Here is a 19,366-nt window from a genome sequence, read left to right as displayed (position 1 = left end):
GAGCCCTTGTGCTTTGTTAATGCTTCTTCTCAATAACCTTTATGGGTCTGGGGGCCATAAATGCCAGCCTGCTGGGAGACTGTAGTTTCATTAAGGGCTATAAATGTAAAATTATACTTGGTTTTACTGGAAGAATCCATCTTCATTTTACTCAGTGATCCAGTGCTTGCCTTTTGTAAAGACTAGACCTATGTTAGCGGAGTTGGGTTTACAGCCACTACCTTTACAGAAATACAACCAAATCCATTTCACTTTGTAAAGCTCCCTGATGATCTGATGGTAGACTAGATAAACTGCAAGTTAGTTATGGTAAGATGTGTCCTATTGGTATTAGGGGTGGAAAAGTGCCTCCACTATGATACTGAGACTTTTTTGACTGTACCCCTTTCACCACCTTCCTGAAAAGCGGGCATTGAGAAGTTAAAGGTGGCAGGGCCAATGGCCCTGTCAATTTTATCATTTACACCATAAGTATGGCATAATCTTAGCAGGAAATGAAAGCCAGCTAAAGAGCTGGCATACACTCCCCGCTAGGGCACACGGACAGGCAGAGTGTGCCCCTCATTTATGCTGTATCATGAGAAATACCAACTATTAATGAACTTGATGAATACAAATATAATAGGCCATCCCCTTCACACACAGGTTTGATACTTAATCCTTACAATAAAGGAGTACTCTGTCGGCAAATACTGAGATTTGGATTTATGGTATACAGTAATATTGTATACTGACTGTAATAAATCATGCAGGTCATCAGTATCACTCATAGACTTTGCGTGATATTTTTTTCTACATATAAGGGGGTTCACATTGCTAAAACCCTGGAAAAATTTAGTTTGAATCAACCATGAACAGGAAACATGGCGAAAGAGTTACAGAAAAATGTGTTATGTTATAGATGGTTCCAGTTAGGCTATGTGCACGTTTGCATTGGAGGTTCTGTGTAAAATCATTGTATTAACTTCATTGTTCCGATCATAATCATATTTTCAGAATGTTTTCTTCTTTATTATGCCTCAGGATTGTGGACAGATTTCATACTGTCTAAAAACAAAGTTTGGCCTAGCTGTGTAACTAAAACCACTGCATGAGGACTCCTGGTTTTGTAAGCGGAAGCACCAAGATTTTATCAATGTTATATCAATATTCTGTTCTAATATGGTTCTCACACATGAATAGAATATATTTTTGGACCATAACATTTTTCTATGATGACATTCTATATCATTTCTACTCGCCTGGTAGTGTCCTCACCTTGATGGACTATAGTAATGGAGTAATCCATGTTCTTGACAGGGGATCTGCGCGAACAAATCAGCACAATGGAAAGGACATTGTGCTAAAGGAAACCAGCCATCAGACCTTTAATAGGGAAAAATGTTGGCCTTTCCTTTAAGTTATATGACTGACTATTGCAGTAATCTTTAACCCCCAGTGCCAGGATTTACGCACTGCCTACATGATAGGAGTTGTAGTTTTGCAACATATGAAGAACCATTAGCGTTTTGGTACTGTTATCTTGTGGTATAACTAACCATATCAGCACTTCAAGTGATTCTTACATACATGTACTTGCCTTTCAGGAGAACAGTGCCGTATGGACTCTCCAGTTACAGGGGAAGTGTACGAGAAAAACGAAGTACAAACAGAAGGCAGATGGGCTCCATGTCACAGCCTCGGTGTTCATGTACAGACCCAAATGACCAGCGCTGTGTGAACTTCTGTATAAAGAAGACAGACAGGTGAGAATGCAGACTGCGGTCAGACATAGTTTCTATCCAGAAGTGCTCCCAATAGCAGGGTGTGCAGACCTGGGAGCTGTGACCAAGCCCATAAGCGAGGGGGCCCACAGGCCATTCTCACCACACTAAGGCTGAGTAAACTTCTTTGAACTGATTTATGATTTCATTTGATGTCTGTCAGTCCGCCCTTCCTATATTTATAACCCCTGCTCTCTGGTGCTCTGGAATGAGAGAAGGTAAGATGGTTTATGATGACATTTTAATGCCAAAAGGAACAATTCAGGGGTCAGAGTGTAGTCAACAAGGGATACTGTAGGAGAGGCTTTGGCACAAAAGGTGTGTGTGGAAGGGGGACAGACCGGGAATGAGAATAAAGGAAAGCTTGTGTGTACAGACCTGTTGTGAACAAGTCTTCATGTCAGTCTGGGCCCAGATACAGAAGAAAAGGGAATGATAAAATGTATGGATGGGACGTGGCTGACAGTTATGAGAAGTAGTGCCAGGAGCTTTTACACAAGACCCCTTGAGCCAGAATGACTAATACATGCCACAGTTTTGTTTGCCAGATGTTAAAAAATAACATGCTGTGGTTTTTCTTCTGACTTAAAAAAACTGAAAGCTGCTGCACTCTGATGACAGATGCAAAATGAAAGTACCGTATTTTTCGGACTATAAGACGCACTTTTTTTCCCCCAAATTTGGGGGGAAAAGAAGGGTGCGTCTTATAGGCCGAATGTGGCGCCTGGCATCCGCTGTAATAGAGAGGCAGAAGCCGGCAAGTGATAGACGCCATTACAGGTGCCGGGGCCTGCGACATCGCTGCGATCCTCTGCCCTGCCTGAAGCCAGCAGCGGGAGGAGTGATGCTATTCCGCTCCTCCGTCCCCCCGCCGCTGGCTTCATGCAGGGCAGGGCAGCGATGTCTCAGGCCCCGGCGTCTATCCCTCCCCGGCATCCGCCTCTCTAGTACAGCGGATGCCGGGTCAGTATCAGCGGCCCCTTCTCCCCCGGGGCCGGTCCCCACCGGCCCCGTACCTGTGAAGTTGCAGGCCGGCTCCTGCGCGGCGATATCGCAGGAGCCGACCTGTTCGGGTGACAGCCGGGAGCCTAATGAGGCTCTAAGGCCTGTCACTGCTATATATTAGTATTGCGGCTGGGTCTATGACCAGCCGTAATACTAATACACCGAATGTCCCATAGACGGCAATACAGTTGTATTGCCGTCTATGGGACTTGTAATCAAGTGACTGCAGGCTCAAGCCCCGGGGGGGGGGGGGGGGGGGGGGGGCTGAAATAAAATAGTAAAAAAAAAAAAAAGCTTTAAAAATATATAATAAAAATATGAAATAAATAAAAGTTCTAAATCACCTCCTGTCCCTAGAATATATATATAAAAGTAGAAAATCATATATCATAAACCACCGTTTTTTTTTTCAATAAAAGGTGATCTAAGCAATAGATATTCCCCAAAATGGTATAACTAAAAAGTACTTCTGGACCCGCAAAAAAAAAAAACACTCTATGCGTCCCCGTACAGCTGCAGGGTCACCTGTCAATGTGGCCTTGCAGCTGTTGCAAAACTACAACTCCCATACATTAAATATTTTACCAGTTTTTGCTTCAAAATTTTTTTTCCCTATTTTCCTCCTCTAAAACCTAGGTGCGTCTTATAGTCCGAAAAATACTGCATGCAATATTTATTCTGATAGTTTTACTGTCCGTTGTTCTGATCCCCTAATGGATTTGAATAAAGGACATCTCAATGGTAGTGTGCAACTTCCCATAGATCACCAATGCAATAATATGAAGCCTGACCTCTTGGGGCTGTTATGGGCCACTGTTGAGAAACACAGGGCTCTTATGACAACAACCATGTCCTACTTCCTTAGCAAAATAGCACAAAGTCAAGAGAGCAACAAAAGTAGAACTCTGTGTACTGCATTTTAGTGCCTGACAACGGAAAAAAGCTCTTGTGAAGTACAGATGCCTAATTCCTAACATTTATATGATCAGCATTTGTTGCTTTTCGAAATTTATCATGTCATAAAGTGTATCTACTACTACTTTACCCCTGAAAGGACTACTAAACACAGGATCCAAACAAATAAAAAAAGAATACATTTCTTATGATGCCTCATATCAGTGCCTGATTTTTCTTGCTCTTCTTTTCTTTTATAATTTCATGAAAAATAAATTAAAAAAATAAAAATAAATTAGAAAAGTAGTATATGAAAGATGAGCAAAAAAAACAAAAACAAAACAACTTTTAAATTTTTAATAGTGTGATTACTTATTAGATTAAGTTATGATGGACATGGAAATATCACATATGTACCAAGGTGGCTTACCATTATGAGGATTGGACACTGTGTAGCAACCTCTGTCACAATCGATTATTCGTTGGCAACTATAACAACCCATCACCACCTTCCCCGCCATCCCCCATGATCATATCTCATTAAGGATAAAGATATAAACCAGATGCTATGCTCACAGATTTGTATGATTCCAAATGATGTATATTCCAAATGTATTCGTCATGAATTCAGAAGTGCAGGTAATTCCTGGATAGTGCTGGTTTGTAGCATAACTGGTGGCTCAGTGGTCATTATTAGAGATGAGCGAACACTATTCGAAACAGCCATTTCAAATAGCACGCTCCCATAGAAATGAATGGACGTAGCTGGCACGCGGGGGTTAAGCAATGATCATTCACAAGACAGACTGAGGCTAAAGATGAATTAACACTTGGAAATCAGTGTCATTGTCTATGGTCAATGGTTGAGAAGAACATACCCTCACTCTCTATTCTGTCCTCTGTAGACCTTCAGTAGAAAGAACCCGCAGAGATATCAGAATAAAACTGACAAGAATGCATGCAGGAGTATGAGCACCAGTCTCTCTGGTCAGACCTGCAGCACTCAGGTAGGTGATTCATGATGAAAAGTGTCGGATGGGAAGGTCACTTTCACACCTCTTTATGTAGACAATGAATAATAGATGTCACTAGTAGAGATGAGCGAACACTAAAATGTTCGAGGTTCGAAATTCGATTCGAACAGCCGCTCACTGTTCGAGTGTTCGAATGGGTTTCGAACCCCATTATAGTCTATGGGGAACATAAACTCGTTAAGGGGGAAACCCAAATTCGTGTCTGGAGGGTCACCAAGTCCACTATGACACCCCAGGAAATGATACCAACACCCTGGAATGACACTGGGACAGCAGGGGAAGCATGTCTGGGGGCATAAAAGTCACTTTATTTCATGGAAATCCCTGTCAGTTTGCGATTTTCGCAAGCTAACTTTTCCCCATAGAAATGCATTGGCCAGTGCTGATTGGCCAGAGTACGGAACTCGACCAATCAGCGCTGGCTCTGCTGGAGGAGGCGGAGTCTAAGATAGCTCCACACCAGTCTCCATTCAGGTCCGACCTTAGACTCCGCCTCCTCCAGCAGAGCCAGCGCTGATTGGCCGAAGGCTGGCCAATGCATTCCTATGCGAATGCAGACTTAGCAGTGCTGAGTCAGTTTTGCTCAACTACACATCTGATGCACACTCGGCACTGCTACATCAGATGTAGCAATCTGATGTAGCAGAGCCGAGGGTGCACTAGAACCCCTGTGCAAACTCAGTTCACGCTAATAGAATGCATTGGCCAGCGCTGATTGGCCAATGCATTCTATTAGCCCGATGAAGTAGAGCTGAATGTGTGTGCTAAGCACACACATTCAGCACTGCTTCATCAAGCCAATACAATGCATTAGCCAGTGCTGATTGGCCAGAGTACGGAATTCGGCCAATCAGCGCTGGCCAATGCATTCTATTAGCCCGATGAAGTAGAGCTGAATGTGTGTGCTAAGCACACACATTCAGCACTGCTTCATCAAGCCAATACAATGCATTAGCCAGTGCTGATTGGCCAGAGTACGGAATTCGGCCAATCAGCGCTGGCTCTGCTGGAGGAGGCGGAGTCTAAGATCGCTCCACACCAGTCTCCATTCAGGTCCGACCTTAGACTCCGCCTCCTCCGGCAGAGCCAGCGCTGATTGGCCGAAGGCTGGCCAATGCATTCCTATGCGAATGCAGACTTAGCAGTGCTGAGTCAGTTTTGCTCAACTACACATCTGATGCACACTCGGCACTGCTACATCAGATGTAGCAATCTGATGTAGCAGAGCCGAGGGTGCACTAGAACCCCTGTGCAAACTCAGTTCACGCTAATAGAATGCATTGGCCAGCGCTGATTGGCCAATGCATTCTATTAGCCCGATGAAGTAGAGCTGAATGTGTGTGCTAAGCACACACATTCAGCACTGCTTCATCAAGCCAATACAATGCATTAGCCAGTGCTGATTGGCCAGAGTACGGAATTCGGCCAATCAGCGCTGGCCAATGCATTCTATTAGCCCGATGAAGTAGAGCTGAATGTGTGTGCTAAGCACACACATTCAGCACTGCTTCATCAAGCCAATACAATGCATTAGCCAGTGCTGATTGGCCAGAGTACGGAATTCGGCCAATCAGCGCTGGCTCTGCTGGAGGAGGCGGAGTCTAAGGTCGGACCTGAATGGAGACTGGTGTGGAGCGATCTTAGACTCCGCCTCCTCCAGCAGAGCCAGCGCTGATTGGCCGAATTCCGTACTCTGGCCAATCAGCACTGGCTAATGCATTGTATTGGCGTGATGAAGCAGTGCTGAATGTGTGTGCTTAGCACACACATTCAGCTCTACTTCATCGGGCTAATAGAATGCATTGGCCAGCGCTGATTGGCCGAATTCCGTACTCTGGCCAATCAGTGCTGGCCAATGCATTCTATTAGCTTGATGAAGCAGAGTGTGCACAAGGGTTCAAGCGCACCCTCGGCTCTGATGTAGCAGAGCCGAGGCTGCACAAGGGTTCAAGCGCACCCTCGGCTCTGATGTAGGAGAGCCGAGGGTGCACTTGAACCCTTGTGCAGCCTCGGCTCTGCTACATCAGAGCCGAGGGTGCGCTTGAACCCTTGTGCACACTCTGCTTCATCAAGCTAATAGAATGCATTGGCCAGCGCTGATTGGCCAATGTATTCTATTAGCCTGATGAAGTAGAGCTGAATGTGTGTGCTAAGCACACACATTCAGCTCTACTTCATCGGGCTAATAGAATGCATTGGCCAGCGCTGATTGGCCAGAGTACGGAACTCGACCAATCAGCGCTGGCTCTGCTGGAGGAGGCGGAGTCTAAGATCGCTCCACACCAGTCTCCATTCAGGTCCGACCTTAGACTCCGCCTCCTCCAGCAGAGCCAGCGCTGATTGGCCGAATTCCGTACTCTGGCCAATCAGCACTGGCTAATGCATTGTATTGGCGTGATGAAGCAGTGCTGAATGTGTGTGCTTAGCACACACATTCAGCTCTACTTCATCGGGCTAATAGAATGCATTGGCCAATCAGCGCTGGCCAATGCATTCTATTAGCGTGAACTGAGTTTGCACAGGGGTTCTAGTGCACCCTCGGCTCTGCTACATCAGATTGCTACATCTGATGTAGCAGTGCCGAGTGTGCATCAGATGTGTAGTTGAGCAAAACTGACTCAGCACTGCTAAGTCTCTGCATTCGCATAGGAATGCATTGGCCAGCCTTCGGCCAATCAGCGCTGGCTCTGCCGGAGGAGGCGGAGTCTAAGGTCGGACCTGAATGGAGACTGGTGTGGAGCGATCTTAGACTCCGCCTCCTCCAGCAGAGCCAGCGCTGATTGGTCGAGTTCCGTACTCTGGCCAATCAGCGCTGGCCAATGCATTCTATTAGCCCGATGAAGTAGAGCTGAATGTGTGTGCTTAGCACACACATTCAGCTCTACTTCATCAGGCTAATAGAATACATTGGCCAATCAGCGCTGGCCAATGCATTCTATTAGCTTGATGAAGCAGAGTGTGCACAAGGGTTCAAGCGCACCCTCGGCTCTGATGTAGCAGAGCTGAGGGTGCACAAGGGTTCAAGTGCACCCTCGGCTCTCCTACATCAGAGCCGAGGGTGCGCTTGAACCCTTGTGCAGCCTCGGCTCTGCTACATCAGAGCCGAGGGTGCGCTTGAACCCTTGTGCACACTCTGCTTCATCAAGCTAATAGAATGCATTGGCCAGCACTGATTGGCCAGAGTACGGAATTCGGCCAATCAGCGCTGGCCAATGCATCCCTATGGGAAAAAGTTTATCTCACAAAAATCACAATTACACACCCGATAGAGCCCCAAAAAGTTATTTTTAATAACATTCCCCCCTAAATAAAGGTTATCCCTAGCTATCCCTGCCTGTACAGCTATCCCTGTCTCATAGTCACAAAGTTCACATTCTCATATGACCCGGATTTGAAATCCACTATTCGTCTAAAATGGAGGTCACCTGATTTCGGCAGCCAATGACTTTTTCCAATTTTTTTCAATGCCCCCAGTGTCGTAGTTCCTGTCCCACCTCCCCTGCGCTGTTATTGGTGCAAAAAAGGCGCCAGGGAAGGTGGGAGGGGAATCGAATTTTGGCGCACTTTACCACGTGGTGTTCGATTCGAACATGGCGAACACCCTGATATCCGATCGAACATGTGTTCGATAGAACACTGTTCGCTCATCTCTAGTCACTAGGACAGACACTACACATGTCTAGACCAGTATTTGCTTTAAGGAAGCAATATACAAGACTGCACAATGTGACATTTGATTGAGTGGTCATGAACTAGTGATCCTCCTTAAGGCTTGAACACATTGCTGTCAGTCTCCCCCAACAACTTTTAAAGAAAAACAGATATGAATGACACTGGAAAATAGAAGGCCAATACACACAGTATATAGCAACTGTCCACTGGTTTCATCGTTTCTTTGTGTAAAAGGAAAACCAGCAGTAGGTTGTGGAGTCCATCTTATTGGCTTCATTATGTCTAGCTTTATGGAAGTACAATTTATAAAGAAGAGTTTTGCAACTTTGTAATATATTTTGTGCTTCCATTCTTCCTGCTTGTTTAGTGAATGGAAACATTTATTACTAGAATTTAGAGGCTGAAAACAGAGTCTAGCTCGCAGGAATTGTTGCACTTTCTTGTGGTGATATCTGAATAGGTTTTCTGGGACTGTAAATATTAAAGGGTTATACTTATCCACAACCAAATGTGCAAAGCTGCCATATGTCACATAATGAAGTGGATGCAGCATTCACTGGAGCAGTGGCGTAACTAGGAATGGCGGGGCCCCGTGGCGAACTTTTGACATGCCCCACCCCCCAACCAACACCGACGCCGAAGACCTCGACCGACCCCCCCCCCCCCTCCCCTGCACTCTATTATGTCCCTTAGTGGCCCCTGCACACAGTATTATGTCCCTTAGTGGCCCCTGCACACAGTATTATGTCCATTAGTGGCCCCTGCACACAGTATTATGTCCATTAGTGGCCCCTGCACACAGTATTATGTCCCACTGTGGACAACCATAAACAATTATTATACTCTGGGGTCTTTTCAGACCCCAGAGTATAATAATCGGAGACCCGGGGGGAATAAAAACATTTTAAAAAAACCAGTTGCTTACCTGTCCCCCGGCTCCTATGCTGTCGGCCGCCGCTCTCGTTCTTCTTTAATGACGTCGGACGTCACATGACCTGGGAAGCAGGCCGGATTCATGTGACGTCAGAGACGTCAGACAGGTATGAAGGAGGCCTGGCAGGATCGTGGAGAGGTAAGTAACAGTATTTTTTACGTTCCCTTACCTCCGCCGATCATTATACTCGGGGGTCTGCAAAGACCCCCGAGTATAATGATAGTATTTGGGGGGCCCGCGGTGTCACTTGCTGATCCCAGCCCTGCCAGGATTGGCAAGTAAATAGGGCCCGTAACGGCCTATTAAAAAAAAAAACAAAAACGCAGCGGTAGCGGCTGTCACCGGGCCCCCTAATGGCCCAATCAGGATAGGTCATCAAACTTCAAGTATGGGGAAAACCCTTTTCAAACAAACTAGCCTGTAATTGGTTGGAAAATCTACTCCTGATCTCTTTATTTCATAAATGTCTCATTGCTGGAGCCCCCTAGTGGTTGTGAAGGGACATTATTTTTAAATACACAGTGTTTTGATTTTTTTACGGGACACCCAATGTTCACTTGGGAGATTTGAGGTCAGTCCATTCATGGCAATAACGTTGTCGGCTTGCCTGTTCTTTCACTAATAGAATGACTGACTCTCTGATCAACAAGCAGGCAGACGTGCTCGAAATGGTGCAAAGTACAAAAAGTTTCAGAGTCTAAAACTTGGTGGTGTAAAGCATACACATGAGTTTATACTTTACATTGTACCAGAACCCCTACACATTTTGAAATATTAAATCTACCCGCATTGTGCTTATTTAGGAGACATTAGGTTAGTACATTTACTAACCTTGTGTCTACCAAGTATGGTGGATGGGAGATGAAAGGGCACAATACTCAGAAGACCAATATAGTTCAATCCTTGGCCTATATGTATGCCATAAATATAATGTGTTTAATAGTATACACAATTGTATAGCCATCTAATATGGACCGTCATCTGCATTTAAATACAGAAATACATAATTGTAATACTGGGGCATATCCAAATATATATGTCGTTTTTGTTTGTTTTGTTTTTTTACTTTTTCTTTTCAATTTTTTAATACATCTTCATCTTTTTAACCTAGGTTTGGAGATGCCATTTAAAACAAGTGAGTGTGAGACCCCGTGATGACGTGTCATTGATAGTGGAAACCCATCAACAACCCTTCAGACACAAGAGACGTTCTGCATTTTGTGTTAACATAATGTCTGACCTCACAACCAGTATTTGTGTAGAGAAGTGGGGGAAAAAATTATAGTGGACACGTCCTACTGAGGAGAGATCCATCCATTGAAAAGTCCAACCAGTCATCTACTCACCTTTTGAGGCAGTGGCAACACATTGCCTTCCAATGCAATTTTTCATAGAACTCAAGCCCCCTGTACCACAGGAGCACAGTACTACTTTTATACATATATGTATATGCAACCAGAGTTTTGTAAAGTGCTAATGCAAGGAAAAGAATCTCTGTCTACTGCATAGCTTTTATACAGATAGTTAAGCATGGAAAAGCTTTGCTATCATATAGCTGATATAACGCTCTGGGGAAGCAGGGAATGGTGTTCTTAATAGGCTATGTTGCCAACAATCTGGCTATTAGGTTTTTGGGGTTTTATTGGTATGGATGGATAAATGAATTATGAGCTGGACAACACAGTGAGTGGTTTAGTCACAAAGTGATGACTCTACCATGTATGTGACATGTTTTATCATAAATGTAGTTATATTTCTGCCTACTTTGTTCCGCAGTGTAAATGGCCAAGCTAGTCAGTGGTCCTTATAGCCGTACAGTGTAAGGAGAGCTTCATCGTCCACAAAAAATCTTTAAAAATGTTGTAAAAATTGGCTACTGGAATCCCCTCAGTGTCACGAACTTCCACATCTTGCAAGGGATGGTTTTCCTGCCTACTTGGCCATCTCTTCAGAGACTACGAATCCCCAATGATCTCAAAACTGAGCAAGTCCCATCTATTGGACCCCACAATGTGATACCTTGTGACAAGTGTGATTAAAATATCATTAAAAAGTAGTTATAGCTTCAAAATGATCTGACATGTCGCTAATACCTTTTAAGAAGGTGTTTTGGTACTTGTGTCTCTTTAATTTGTAGGGTATTGCTTGGATCATTGCCATAGGTCACAGTTATATCAGTGGACATTACACCACATAAATCAGACTTTATAACATAAGTCACAGGTGGTGAATAAACTGTTTTACCATCTGTTCAGTACTGGGACTCCCACCAAGATTGTCTTCTGCCATGTCTAAAGAAATTCTAAATTAATGTAAACATAGATTGGTTTCACTTGACCATAAAATGGCAGCATTACCCAGACTCCCCATAGATTACAATAGAGTACTAGAGAGATGGAGCCACTAGAGCTTTGATGTCCATATACTGCAGCCATGTTAGTGTGTGTGAAACCAACTTTAGGCGATCCACTATGTCAACCTGGCCAACAGCTCCGGTAATATGTACATTAACACTAAGCTCAACAAGCATGGCTTGTGTCCTGAACACGGAGCGGAGAGAAAACTGCTGCTAGACTCATCTGGCAGAACCTATCGTCCTCAACATCTGACATCAGAAGAAAGTCTTGGGGCCTACATTCACATCAGATGGTTGGCTAAACCTGTCAAAATCAGTGAGGTTTGTCCATATAATATGTATGACTAACTTATACCTAATAGCTGCAGTAAACCTACAGCATTATACCAGAAACACCATTCAAGCTCAGCTTCTTGGGGAACTGGTTATTGGTCAAGAATCTTTGCTTTCTCAGGGTCATTTACCAACATCAATAATTATTTTAAAATGTCTTTTCCAGTAAATGATCAAAATGATATAATTTGATAAATCAGACATAAGGATGGCATTTTCTTTCTCTTACCTTTCTCATCCATTAAAGTTGTACGTCGCAACAGCTGCACAGTCTGACAACTATGTTTGCTTTGAAACCACTATGGAGCTAAATTAAAAGTAAAAATTTATATGTATTGTATATGTGCTTAGTTTTAATATACTTTAATATACAGCTTATGAGTGCCATGTTGGAGGGGGTTGGGTTTAAACACCATTAAATAGAGACAGTATTACAGAGGGTGTCTGACCAAAAAAATTGTTTCCCAGAACCCGCGTCACTCATATGTGGGTTGTCTGGAGTTACAGCTCAGCCCTGAGCCCAGAAATAAATAGTTTGAAGGGTTTTCTTATACAATTTTCTGATCACAGAATGACGCCCAGCAATAAGCTGTAATAAATATGGAGGCCATTTAAGTAACCTTTTAAGTTCCTTGCCGAACCCCTACAGGGAAAATGAAGCATTACACAATGCCTATTAATATCAATGGGTTGTTTGTAAGACCTGTACTGTCCTACTTCACACAAAGTAAGAGATGTTTCTTCAGAGAACATGGGTTTCACACAACAGTGTCCAATGGTCCATTTACTGGCCTGAATGTGACTTTAGTGAAAATGTTATTTCAGTTCAACCAAGTTACTAAATTGGGCTGATATATGGACAGTTTTTCCTGGCCCATACATGGCTACATGAAATGGCCCTAACCGCTTTTCATGCTAGACATACATCTATAAACTTTTAAAAATTCTTTATTCCTTAAGTGTATGTGAAAATGGATTTTCTAAATTGGACAGCTCCCTTTAAGCAGTGTCTCCATCTACACATGGTCATAGTAGCCACCGCTATTTCATCTCTATCAATTGATCCAGGGCGTTTGGGTGTGTTATGTTAAGTCTCTGAAATACTAGATCCTTAATGGCAGGAGTGTGTTAAACCTACGGCATGGGTCTCCACATGATGGGATCATTGTATGTTTCAGTCTTTTCCTAAATAAAATCTACCAGAAGTGTCTGGTAACCGGCGGTCCCTTCAATAGTTCAACCTAATACATCTGTTGTTATTTAGTCAAATGGTCAAAAATTATTAGAATTTTCCCATGGGACAATACAAAATGTAATGCCGACCAGATGTTTCTTGCTAAATTTGGGACAGTTATACAGAAAGTGTAAATACATTTTACATACATATATTAAACTTTTATAAAAGACACATTCATAAAAAGTAGTAGGTATAACCCACTTTTTAAGGGTATTACAACATTTAGGCCTAATGGGCCTATACTGCACATCTGTATGAAACTGAACCATGACCTATCTGGTGCCATATAGCAGAGGTATTCTTCCCTAGATGTAAATACAATGGCATCATATGGTGGCACATTGACTCCATAGCCTTGACCCATAGACATTACATGTGCCACTGTACAGGCTTTATGTACATGGCTTTGCTGGTGTCAAGATTGGTAAAACTAAAACTATTTCATAACTCAGAAATATGCTTATGGTTTCTCAAATCACCATGTACAAAATATATATATATATAAAAAATGTAGTATATAAATATCTCTATTTGGTCACAGTAAATAACATGTTCTTGGCAAACATTCGCCTACTGAAATGTGATCATTGCCAAAATCCCACAATTCAGTCTAATTTGTGTCCCTTACATTCCAGGCTGTTGTGTCAATGTGTTTTATATTATCTTTTAGAAAAATTACTTTTGTGGCATTAACGTTAAGTCTCATTAAAACTTCCCTTCAGGGTCAGGGCATGCTGGGAGTTGTAGTTTTTCAACAGCTGGAGAGCCACATGTTGGAGACCATTGCTCTAAGTTATTGTATCGTCAAGCGACATGTATTGTGTTTCATGCTATCACTGTATATCTGCTCCCTAGTTGCAGGCATGTGCTCTGTACAGTTATAAATGTGGACTATTTATTGTCAAAAAATCTTCAAATACTACATTTTGTCTGGATTTTTTTGTAGCAAAAAAATCTTTATATATAAAATATCTATTAAAATTTGACTTTTGTTATAAAGCAGCCAGACTCTTGTTTCTTTGTGAAATTGTTAAACAATATATTAATCAATATAGACTTGCAAATTGGCAATTGGTTCACTAAAATGTTGGAGCAGCAGCACTAGGAAAGTGCCGTATCAATAGGGCTGCCAAGAGGAAGTCAACAGCAGTCAAAATGGCAATGAGCTTCGCTAGAGGCAGGTGTACTTGGTTCCCACTGGAGCTAAATAAACTCTCTGCCATTACCATGATTGAGTTACCCATCTGTATCGAATTTTTGCTTTGCCTTGTATCTCTTGTTTAAACAGACAGATTTTTGAATTATGGGGTTGCCCATGACTAGCTCTTTAAAAAAATGGTTTGCGCCCAAAAGGAATTTTTCATACTACCGATTCCTCCCCCATCCACTACTATAACTACTACTACCTGGAGGCTACTGGAACAGCCGATCTCTGCAGAGCCTGGGAGTCAGTCATTACCTTTGTCTAATATGTTTTTACTTTAATTTTTTATGTTAAAAGTATTTGGAGGTATTCTTTAGACTACACATGAACTACACATGAACATCTGGAGATGTTCATGGCAGTCTTTTTCGAACACAACTGCTCTGTGACCTGTGCATAGGTCATAGGGAGAGCCTTATGAAGACCGGCTTTTCCTACCGCTCTGCATAAGAATAAGGGTGTGTTCACACAGAGGAATTAACCGCAGATTAGTTTTCAATGGGAGGCAGAGATCGCAGCAGGACACTGAAAAAAGAAGCGTCCTGCTAGATCATGCCACGGATTCTGCAGCTGATTCAGCCACGGGGTCCACGGCTCGAGACACCCTCCTGATTAGGCCCATTCATCTGGGGTATCGTGATGTAAATGTATTTAAATTAACAGATGTAGACCAAAAAAAAAACAAAACAAAACAACTTCTTCAAAGGATTCCTAAAATGGAGAAAAAGAACAAATGTATTCTTCCCTACCTAATTCTAATTCCACCTCGAGAGCTGCATTCATAATTCTGCTGGTGGTCATTGCAAATCATGGACAAGATTCTTGACAGGAGAGTGTGGCAGCCTGACTAGTTTTATCATTATTTGAGTCTATTTGTGAAAATAATGGGAAATCTATACCAGTCCCTAGCTGATTTAGATTTCAGCTCCAGGCTCACGGACCACCCAAAACAAAATAGCATAAATTTTACCCTACTTGATGCCAGCAGCTAATAGATAAAGACCGGAGCAACAAACACCAGTGTTAATATATTATGCCAGGTAACTCTACCTGCAGAATAGTGAATACAGCTGCACTGTGCATATCCCCACACAAGCAAACCCCAAGATGGTGTCCTCTCTTCTGTTACTGTGATGGTATGATCATTAGTTTGCTGTCAGAAATCCCCTTTAACAGGTGTAACTCATGGCACTTATTACTTTGTGTGGGTGTAGGAGTAGCATTTGCTCCTTGTTCTCCATGATCCTTTCTGTGACAACACCAGGCTAGCACCAAATTACTTCTTGGGTAACTCTTTTGGCTTACACAAGTCCCTTCATGGGCAGTTCTCTTGTTCTATGCAATCCTGCCTAATATCTGGATAGTCAGGAAAACTTTACTGTGTATACAGGTCTTCAGTGTGTAACAGTGAAGTCGTACTCATGTAAAGGACAGTCTCCTCAAACTTCTTATGGCATGGTGGCCTCTTTGCATTGAGATACTTTACCAGGACATGAGCATTGGGACTCTCAAAAGTAAGCACAGACTTAATCGTATTGGGAATAAAAGTCAACTACAAACTATAACAAGTTCCAGTCCCTCATTCACTTGCTATGAGAATTGCCACTATATTTTGTATACTCCAGCCTTCATCTATAACCATCGCAATGGGAAAATACTTTTGTGTCTACATCACTAAACCCTAAATCAAGATCCCCCAATTATTTTTTCTCGGTTTCTGATTTATTTATAATGCGGAACATAAGGATCAAATAATATATTGCAATTTTATTATAAAATGGGTTCTCCTAATTCACCTAAATCCCTTTTGTTGATATGACCGGAGATGAATTTTCAGAAATTCAGTCTAAAAATATCATAAAATAATAGCCTCTGGGGTTTGTTTATAAAGTTCCTTGAATTTCCAGAAGATGAATTTAAAATGAGCTTGATAAACATACAATGAACATTACAATGCCAGAAAGATTGCAAAATAAAGACGCCCATAATATTATCATCATTACTAAACCGTGTTGCAATGCTTCAGCAAAACATTGTAAAATGTAACAATGATCCTAAATAAGTACATGAGCAAGACTTAAATAATAACTAGCACATTATATAAAATCTTATAAAAGATACATGGATGTAAACTGAGATAGAAACTAACTGCTAGTGCTCTATTTCTCTGCATTTCCACCATAGGAGGCATGTAGTTAGTGTCTGTGCTGTAGAAAGCATCCGCAAAATATGGAAAAGGTCCTAATCCTGGCCATATTTGTGACACAGACATATGTATGGGATCACACGACTTTTTGTGGATCCATAATTGCAGATAACATACTGATGCAATGTGGACATGTAGTTTTTGTGGAATACTAACCCACTCTTGTGGAGAGTAAAAATCACCATGGTTGTATACATAATTTGGCTGACTATATAACTTTATTTTTATGCCCTAGATCATTTTAAAAAACTTTTATTATGTCAAATAAATAAATAAATAAATAAATATATATACTGTATATATATATATATATATATATATATATATATATATATATATATATATATATAATGTCTGTTCTTTATGTACAACTAAGTGACTGGACTGATCTTTATTTAATTTCGCACACAGGTACATCAGGTGTCCGCCAAGGTTTTACACTGGGTATCAGCTCTCTAGGTTGCACTGTTTCTGAAATACAGTATTCCCAAAAATGACCTGCATTAGCCATTAGAAGCCTGCAAGCCTTTCACTCATAATCCAACTGCCATACACATGGTCACATGTCTCTTATTAGCCAATAGAAGCTCACCTGCGCTTAGTCTCCATATGCACACCGCTTTACTCCAGGTTTCCAAAACAACCAAGCCATTTTTCTTCACTGCTGTAGGTCACTTTAAAGGTGCAGGGCACTGTGGATGACACTGTTGCACAAGGTCACATACATACAGCTTTACTCCAGGTTTCCATAACAATCAATCGCAGGTTTTTCACTGTTATTCAAACAGAGATACACATGATCACATGGTGCTTATGGACCAATGGAAACTCTCAGGTTCTTCAGTCTTGACGTACACACAGCTTTACACCAGGTTTCCATAGCAACCAAACTATTTATGACTTGTATTAAGGAAAATGTTTGTTTTGGTACCGTGTTAGCCAGTGGTTATAAAATATAAAAAACAAAAAAACTTTGCAAGTCTTCAGTAGGTGATACCTTTTTTTAATGGTTAACTCATAATGATGACAGAATATGACGTTTCGAAGCTTCCTCTGAGCTTCTTCTTCAGATATAACTAAAAAAACACTTTGTAGAGGCTGCATATTTATGACTGGGCACAGGGCTAGAATTACAGGAGGGAGGGGGGAAGAGGCTTATTACTATATACTTATAACAACAAAAAATCAATTGCCAGATCCCTGGTTCTTATCTTAATGGCTGTCTTAATGATCTGTATAAAAAGACATAAACCCAAGTGAGATGTTCATCCCATTGTTCAATGTCTGGAATAGAGTCATGGCCTTGTACTCATAAATCAGTCGCTGTTTCCTTGATTTAAAGTTCCCTTTTAAGATCAAGATTTTCATGTCATTGATGATGTTGTGATCTTCCTGGCAGAAGTGTTTTGGCACGGGAAGATCAGTTCTCTGTTGTTTGATTGTATGAATTAATTCTCATTCTGAGTTTCTGTCCGGTCGCTGGTAGAAAGGTGAAAAACACCAGCAACCCGTACCACTGTAATAAAACATATACAGGTAAGCAATAAACCCTGCAGTACTGCCAAATAAAAGAATAAAAACTCTAGACACAGCTATCCCTTCTCAGATTGAAACATTAATTCCTAATGTACTGAATAGATTTGTCAAGGATTTAGCTAACACATTTTAAGGTAAGTGCGAGGATAAGAGACTCCCAGCTATGTATTTTATAATTATGTATTTGGCTTTGGCGAATTATTACCTGGACAGGCTTCTTATACACAGGATGCTGTTAACAAAAACCTGTTTACTTGCAGGAATGTGGTTTGTCTGTTCTGTAATCACAGCCTTTTGTTGATTCATGCCTAGCACCATTAGCATACCTGTGCAATCCTCATTATTCCAGCAGGGGGGCATGCTGGAGTTGTATACTGAAAGACCTCTGAATTCACATAACATAGACCAGTTGTCTCTGAGCCTGACTTCAAAGTGAATATGGTTTTCTGATGATATTTGCCTAAGAGGACATGCCACAGTTGCACCGTTAAATTCGTCATGTGTGCCAGATGGACCCAAATGCTCAAAGTCCAAACTCGCTAGTGTTGAGAACAGGGGAACGGTCCAGACACTGAACTCATTGCCCAAAGGGGATTGGGGTTTCATCCTTGGTGGGGACCTCCCTATGAACCCCATCATACCACTGGCCTGACATTAAGATCATCTGACGAGGGATTATGACTGTTCTTAGTTATTTGATTTCAAGGATGGAGGATGGGACTTCTATCCCTAATGACATAACTCTGGGAAGAGACTGGGGAGAGTTATATAGTCTCACCTGAGGACACAGAGGTAGTTCTGATTCTGGAAGCCATGTGAGCAGATTGTTTTCTTTCTATCTTTTATTCTTATTTTATGTATTGTATAACACTTTTACCTGTATATCCGTATATGTTCATGGCTAGTACCAACCCACTCGGGTTAATAAATTTATAAAATTTATAAATCTCATTTCATATTATCCTATAAGACCCGGGCACACTTGCAGGGAGCAAGTGGAAAGTAAGTTAGAAGGGTGATCACCAGGTGTGCCAAAGTAGCTTTGGCAAGGCGGCATCCTTCTCAGTAAGTAATACTATATATTATTGCATTAAAGTTATAGAAAAGTGCATGTTCTTCATTTCAGTTTTATACTTGCTTCCATTCCCAGTTTGGCTTACAAATTCTTATGCAAAATACTGACCTAAGGAAG

General features: G+C 41.8%; 1 protein-coding gene across 2 annotated transcripts in view; it reads left to right on the top strand.

Moving 5' to 3' along the window:
* EDN3 (endothelin 3) overlaps positions 1–13,903 on the top strand; it is an 87,591-nt gene extending 73,688 nt beyond the window's left edge. Inside the window, exons 3-5 of one of the 2 annotated variants that reach the window (XM_075277051.1) lie at positions 1,587–1,745; positions 4,568–4,669; positions 10,414–13,903. In XM_075277051.1, the coding sequence (XP_075133152.1) occupies positions 1,587–1,745; positions 4,568–4,634 (226 nt within the window). In that variant the 3' untranslated portion in view covers positions 4,635–4,669; positions 10,414–13,903. The remainder of the gene's footprint in view (positions 1–1,586; positions 1,746–4,567; positions 4,670–10,413) is intronic. The other variant, XM_075277052.1, reaches the window with a different exon arrangement.
* Positions 13,904–19,366: the final 5,463 nt, after the last annotated feature.

This window comes from Leptodactylus fuscus, chromosome 6 (genome assembly GCF_031893055.1).
Source record: "Leptodactylus fuscus isolate aLepFus1 chromosome 6, aLepFus1.hap2, whole genome shotgun sequence".
NCBI lineage: Eukaryota > Metazoa > Chordata > Amphibia > Anura > Leptodactylidae > Leptodactylus > Leptodactylus fuscus.
The sequence above is the reverse complement of the archived record's forward strand: the minus strand, read 5'-3'. Positions and strand labels throughout refer to the sequence as shown.